Source organism: Pinus tabuliformis, chromosome 2_1 (assembly GCF_031772625.1).
Source record: "Pinus tabuliformis cultivar Carrire ecotype Pingquan chromosome 2_1, CPIR1, whole genome shotgun sequence".
In the NCBI taxonomy this organism is placed as follows: Eukaryota; Viridiplantae; Streptophyta; class Pinopsida; order Pinales; family Pinaceae; genus Pinus; species Pinus tabuliformis.
Window position 1 is genome coordinate 814,567,754 of NC_142299.1, and position 7,833 is coordinate 814,575,586.

General features: G+C 36.7%; 1 protein-coding gene across 1 annotated transcript; it reads left to right on the forward strand.

Moving 5' to 3' along the window:
- The first annotated feature begins 2,536 nt into the window (after nucleotides 1–2,536).
- On the forward strand, nucleotides 2,537–4,049 carry LOC149203102 (protein TIFY 10b-like). The gene is made up of 6 exons (XM_089400113.1): nucleotides 2,537–2,666; nucleotides 2,821–3,076; nucleotides 3,190–3,284; nucleotides 3,418–3,576; nucleotides 3,720–3,777; nucleotides 3,938–4,049. Exons 1-6 carry the CDS (start codon nucleotides 2,537–2,539, stop codon nucleotides 4,047–4,049), a joined length of 810 nt encoding a protein of 269 aa, XP_089256239.1.
- Nucleotides 4,050–7,833: the final 3,784 nt, after the last annotated feature.

Genomic DNA, 7,833 nt, shown 5'->3' on the forward strand with positions numbered 1-7,833 from the left:
AACATTTGTAAGGTGACTAATTTTTCCATTTGGTAACTTAACTGAAATCACCCCATGACCTTTAATCTCGTATCCACTATCATCTCCTAAATATATTTTTGATCCATTTATAATTTTCTTCAAGGCTATCAAAAATTTCCTTTTTACCTGTCATGTGATAGGATGCTCCGGAATCGACATACCAAATGTCATCTTCATTAGATGCTGAAAGGGCACAGTCGACTGTGAACAGTCGAAATTCATGATTGAAGTCTTCTTCTTTAGCAAAGTATCATCTATGCTTTGCATTTGCCTGCCTCCTCTTTGCATCATCAGCCTGCTTCTTATAACATTCTCTCTGTATATGACCCGTCTTTCCACAATAATAACATTTCTTTTCAGAATGATTTGCAAGCATACCTTTATGAGAATGCAGATTCTTCTGTGATGTTCCTCCTTTCTGCTTTGATTGCTACTGTGACTGCCTTCCTTTGGATGATCGTCGTTTTGCCATCAACGCAAGATCATCACTCTGGGGGTTCAAGTTCTGTCGCCGCTCCTCCTCTTGCTGCAAGATCCCAGTGAGATCATCAAATGAGGGCGTTTTCTCCCTTGCCGACACTCCAGTGATGAACGTTTGAAAATCATCACGCATCCCGTTCATTGTGATTGCAACAAGATCTTCATCAGCCACCGCCACTCCGATGGCCACCAATGCATCTTTCACATCTTTAATTCTTGCAACAAATGCAGTAGCAGTCTCCCTCTCGTCCATCCTCATTGAAAATAGCTTGCTTTTAAGTGCCAAGACTCTGCTCGTATTATGGGTCTCATACAGATTTTTTATTTTCGTCCAGATGTCCGCGGACATTTTACAGTCTCTGATGTGCGCAATAACATTGTCTTTCACAGACATCTTCAACAAGACTTTGGCCTTGTTCTCTCGTTTTTCCCAATCTTGCTCCTGTGGCCCTCCATTCGGCTTCTGTTCATTGCCTGTAACTATGGACCAAGCATTCGCACCCTCGAGCAAGGTCTGGATCTTAAACTTCCAATTCGTGAAGTTAGATCCATTAAGTTTACCAGACTCGTTAAGGTAAGATTCCATCGTATTACTCATTCTGAATCAACAACAAAAAAAATAATACCTATCAGATCGATCTGTCACCTCTGGATCCGATCTACAGTGTCTGGCAATCACGCTCCAATGAGCAAATTCGGCGTCTTCAATACAGTCGATGATCCGATCTGATAAAAAATTGATCTGATCTGCCTCTCCCGGATAGATCTGCAACTTCGCTGATCTGCACCCCTTGCAAACTGCTAAATGAAGTTGAGGCTTCCCGCAGATCTCCTTGAAGGAAGATTGGCGCATCCTCAATCAGCGTGCGGAAAGTCCTCTTAGTGCTGGCGCAATCCCGAGCGAAAAATCCGCGCCAATTAAAAATCGGTGCGAGTGTTCTTTGCTGGCGCGATCCCGAGCGAAAAATCCGCGCCAATTGGGCATTCTGGAGCTCTGGCACGATTTTCTTCTTAAATTCCGCGCTAATTTCTTCTCTGGCGCGATTAATCCCACATAATCCGCGCTAATTCCCTTTTCTGGCGCCTCTGTCAGCGCAAAAAGCGCGCCAATATCCTCTCCACTCAGAAAAAAAAAATATCTGAGTCCGAGCGAGGTGTTCTGCAGTCCACCTGCTCAATTGAGCACAGAGCTCTTGTGTACATGCGGCCACAAAGGCACTTCAAGCCACACAGGCACTTTAGCCACAAGGTGACAAAAGATCAGGCTCACCCAATCTGAGCTCTAATACCAAGATAAAATGTGAACAGAATTGAAAGAAAGAGATGTAGCTCTCAGGTGTGGCCTGCACCTGGGGACTACACTCACCAAAACAGAGAGATCACTCTCGTCCACTCTATCTTCATCAATGAAAGATTATATCATTAAATACAATACTAGGAATTAGGAAGTTGCACCCAAACCCCTAAACTTTAGGAACTAATCTTAAACTAGGGAGAATGTTACAACAATGTAACCATTTTCTCCATTAATATAAAAATAATGTTAATTATTTTTAACTAATTCGCTACAATTCATTTCCCGTCACAACCAGTTCATGCCTTTGTTTCCGTTAAAGTCAATAACAAACGATAACCTCGCCGTGTTGACTGGCACATTTAGCACACCGCTGAAACCCGTTCGTCCAGCGTATATAGTTGGACTTTATTGTTGCGTGACGGAAACGTTCCAGATTTCGGAATGTCTGTGGCTTTATTTAACCAGACTCCACAACATGAATGTAGCTTTTGCTTCAAGATGAGTAAATACCCTTCTGTTTAGTTCGCTAATGGTGATGAGCACGTGCGAAATATACACCTATATCTTGCAACGTAGCGTATTCTACTCACCTTTCCTTTATCACCACCCCTGCCTGCCAATTATTTGTTAGCAACATGTACTCGGCGCTTTGATTGATTCAGGAGTATCAGAGCTATGAGAAACTTAAGTTGCAGCGGAAATTTTGGTGATTTATAAGAAAAATTCAGTTTTCCCGCTATGTCGCCAAGTGCATTTGTAGCTTTCGGGTTTGTACGCGTTCAGAACGACTCTGAATCAAGTGGACCATGCGTAAATTGTTGTACTAGTTTGCAGTTCGGCCCTGGAAAACAGCAAGCCAAGCCGAGATGTATGCTTTCTTTTCCAAACGCCTTGAATTTGTCTCGCAACTTTATTTTCAGATCGACTGGTGCAATATGCAGTCTTTCCTTAAATTTGTCTTCTATTCTTGTTTTAGGAGAATGTTTTGGCTGATTTTGTATTTATTTTGATGAATGTAACAGTGCAAGATCTGTCATGGATAAAACCGCATATGATGGAAAAGGTGCTTTGGTCAATCAAGCTTTCAGATGACAAGCAAGGCGATTTGGCTCATGTCAATCATCGAGCCAAGGGATTTAGTGGACGCTCTGAGGCATCCAGTCACTCAGAATTGATGGAATTATTTCCTGTATGCACCGGTTTCGGTTCAAACACTAGAGTTGCAGAAAGAAACATTATTATGCCCTCTGCAATCAGCCAAACTGATCCGGTTTCGAGGTATTTCCATGTCCAGACATTTGTAATTTGATCTATTTACTAATTCTTGATAGCTGAGCGAGCTTAAATGTATGATAAGGTTAACTTTGTGTTTTGCGCACTATTTGAAGCAGATCAGTTCCAGCAAAAACCCCCGAGCAACAGTCCACAGGTCAATTTGTTATTTTTTATAACGGAATGGTGAATATTTACAATGTGCCGGCTGAGAATTTATTATATTGATCTCAACAACAAATTTAATACATTCACAACAAATTTCATATATCTTTTTGACGAAACGATCTTTAGTCCTCTTCGCGTTCTTTAATTTATTCGCAGGCTTATTTCGTCATTTTCGTGGCAGGCAGAAGCCACTATTAGGCTTTCCGGCTCTATAAGTTCAAGGAAGACAAGAACACCTCAGATTAATATCAGCAAAATCCAACAGATATTGAAACCGCTGCATCATAAGCCTGCATCGAACTCTGACAGTGAAGATCAGCCTGAAAGACTTCCGGTAGGTAAGACGTGGATCGTAAAATATTTTATATTGACAAATGTGGTTCATAACTTCATACTATTCTACAGAATGTAAAAAGTATAAAAAGGTTTTCAACATTGAAATTTGTGTTTTTACATGGTTTTCAACTTTTTTCGCGCGCAGGCCTGGAAATTGTCCCGAAATTATCTGTGCAACACTTCCTCCAAAAGCGAAAGGAGAGGTAAATAAACTCTATATCATTTTTAAAAAGTATGTATATTCAGAAGATTGAATAGCAAATCCAACATTTAAATCAATTACGATAATTATATTTAATGTAAAATTAGATGACTGAGTAGGCAAATCATGAGTACTAAAAGGATAAAAAAAAATTGGTACAGAATTAACAGAGTGTCTCCTTACACCACGATGAAACCGGCGACATTGCCTTGGAAAGCCAGGAAAGATTCAGACAACCAGATCATCCTCTCGTTGCCTTGCTCATCACAATGATTTTCAGATGTCGGTGGATGGTATGGACCCTTAATGGCATCACGCGGCATTTTCTAATCTTTTAACAAAATCGTTTTCATCCACACTAAATTGAGCGAACGAACGCGTTTTCTCTCGAGTACCACCATGAGCAGAAGCAAGCACCGCCTCCATTCTCACATCGTTCGGGTTGTTAGCCTGGAGCTGCTGAGCAATTTCTTTATTCTTTCATTTATTGTAAAGAGATTATTCATAATTTTATCAAAAATAAATAAAATAAAGTGTATCTCATGAGGGCTCTTATATGTGACGTGAAGAGTAGAAAGTTGGTAATGTACATCATGTACGTTGGCAATATGTTTACAAGTCCATGAGTATTTAGTTATTTTCTAACTATATAAATTTCATGGGAATCTCGGTAACGAAATTTGTTAAGTAATATAGATTGATTTGGTGATTTTTAATAAGGTAAAGTTGTCATCTAGTACAACTGCACTCACATTTTTATTTGGTTTAGAATTATGCAACATTAACACATCAGCCCAACTACTTTTTCAATTCGTTTATAATTATGTAATCCAAGTATTTCCTTTAAGTATTTATTTTTCAATAAAATAGAGTTATCGTGGACAAAACTCCATGGTACGTTTATGAGCTTCGTATATAAATAAAATAATATCAAATTCCATATTATAAGTTGCAACATAATAACATTGTTATGGATAGAAATAAATTTCACGTACCTGGCTCTTATAAATTATAAATTCCATGGGAATCTAACAAAATTTGTTAGGTAACAAGTTCCCGTTGCACACGGTATACCTGCCGAAAATAGCTTGTATATTAACTTGGATTGAAATAATAAGTGAAGTCGATTGACCAAGTTCAAAAGAAGCATAGGACACATGACTAACCAAGTATTAGTTTCCAGTTTGACCATACATTGCAAGTCTTCGGCTGGGCTACTTCTTAGACTGGAACTTCATTAGTCCAGTCAATAAATCCAACGAGAAGCGTAACTGTATCTACCTAGTCAAGAGGCGAAATTGTTTCCACAACAGGGCTCTCTCTATGAACTGAAGCATTCAGCCCGCCATTGCGAGACACCTAGACATCCAGCAACATGCAAAACACACAACCACTGCGTGTGCCAGTCTGCCCACCTGTTCGCACAAGACATTAATAAAGGTCTTCATTATCAGTTAAAGCTTAACAAATCTATATATTGTGTTAAATCCAACTATTTCAAATTTTAGTTAACCTTTTTTTTTTCGGATAAAGTTGAACAAATTTATATATCGTGTAAAATACAACAACGATTGGAACAATATTTAATCTGTACCATTTCCCTTTTTAACAAACATATATGGCATGCAAAATTTAAATACAATTGGAACAATTTTTAACGAACATATATGGCATGCAAAATTTAAATACAATTGGAACAATATTTTCTCTGACATTTTGTTTTCTCTCGAACTATATCAACCACATTGTGTAATAGACAGAAAACAATAATTCATCGAATGCATCTTGTTGCAAAATGTAATCCATGCACATGAAAGCTTTTGTATTTCAAAAAGAAACAACGAGATTAATTCTCGGTGTGGCGCTAGGCATAGGCATGTTCACCATGGCATAATCAGACGAGTTGAAAATGCATGCTATGGACCAGATCGAGGGGTCAGTTCTATATTGGATCACTTGCCCTTTAACTTTCCAACGGGAAAAGTGTCTGGCTTGGCAGCTCTATTCGTTTTTCATTTCATCTTATTCAGCTATGATGTAAGTCCTTAATTTCTTTAACGTAGCTATTATGCACTAAAATGATTTTTCTAGGAGAGAATACTAGACATTGGATTGACGAGTTGTTCGACTGCAGACTAATGGCTTCGTTACACAACATTGCGCTAAGTTCATTGAAGAAATTACTATGGATGGTTGCTCAAGGTTAAGGATATGGTAGCTGGAAATTTGGCCATGCCACCGTAGATGTGGTTCACTATTTATCCGGAAAAATAAAATTCACTACACTGTTTATGGATTGAATGCTAATTTGTGATTAAATAAATTGACCTAATCCTTAAAACTTGATAAAAACCAATTTCTATTTCTATAAAATTTTGTTCTCAGCTGATATGTTTCTAATCAATTTCTTCGACAACAATGCAGTAGATCTATTAAATGCAATGATTCTATAATAGACAACACAGACCCATCTAAAACCATGTCTGATATTCACCTAGAGTGTATGAACCTGGTGGACTTTTGTCTCGCAACCAGGGTCCGGAGATGGTTTAGATGGGTCTTTGTGCTAGTTTATCATGTTCTGACCTTGTACATGGATCTATGGATCCTTCAATGTAACACTCCTTGAAATAATGGCGGCCTTCGTTGTCACACAGTGTATCGTGGGCACCATAAAATCCACACCCCAGGAAATAGGCCTTGTCCCCAGATATTCTGAATGCAATTGCTTGCCATCCTTCCATTCCCTGTAAATCTTACCTACCAAAAAAGAAAAATAATTAGCATTATTAATTTTTTTTTTTTAATATATCAATTCTAAATTAAATATAAAAGAAATTACACATCTTTTTTTAAAACACAGAATACATAAATAATAAAATTTAAAATTAATTTATAATTTACCGACTTTTAAAACTTTTACATCCGGACACTTTACATAAAATTAATTAAAACAGATTACTTATGAAAATAAATTAGGCACATTACATACAGCTAATAACTCGCATCTCATGCCTATATTGCATAGCATCTGACTCAAAACAACCATGACAATATTTACACTCATCTGAGTCAAATGAACCATGAAAGTATTTTAGTAAATATAGAATAACAAAATGTCAGCTTTCACAATTTTCTCTTGACAGTCTATAATCAATGACACTTTCCAATTAGATAGCTGTGTGATTCGCTTGAGCTTGTGTCCCACTGAGGTTACATCTGCCCTCTCCTTTCTCTCCATTTTTTTTGTTAGTGATTTGTGCGATCATGAAAACCTCTAAGGAGCCAACAGAGGCCTTCGACTCGGATAGAAATTAAGTCGCTTCTCAACGCATCTTTGTCAAACATGCAACGACTGTATTAACAGATACAACTGAATCATTTTCAAAAAGATTTCGTAAAGTCAAATCACATTCATAACAAATAATACGATATTCATCTTTTCTTTTTATTACATGTTGAACCAGATGAGTTAATTACTCTTTTTTTTTTAACTATTATCCAGCAGTCCACATCTGGCCCATTCGGTTTTCATTAAAAAATTTCCTTCCTTCCTGTGGTTGTTGCACATATATAAGTACGATCAAATAAAATATAATGAGGTTGTTATCATTTTTTTGGGGGAATATCTATTGATATTTGATTTTTTTCTTAACCATGAATTGTGGACAAAGGCGTTTTACATGAAATCGAAGAGCAGCATAGCTGATAAAGCCATAAATAGGTAACAAACGAAAATATTAGGATATTATTAAAAATTGAAATAATTTTCTTTTAAATACTTAAAGAATATTATAAATTATTTTATACGAAATAGTTTGTTGTAATTTATTATCTAAAAAAGTTTATTAAATTAAATTATCAATATTTCTATTTAAAAATATTATTATTAGAAAATCTAATAAAATAAATTATTAGTTAATTTATTTATCAAAATTTAAAAAGTAAGTGGTTTTGGATAGATGGTGATTGGGTGTTTTGTTAAGAGACTCTTTTATGTGAAATCATTTTTTCCATTCTCCATATGATGAATATGTAATCCTGTCAAATTTACTTA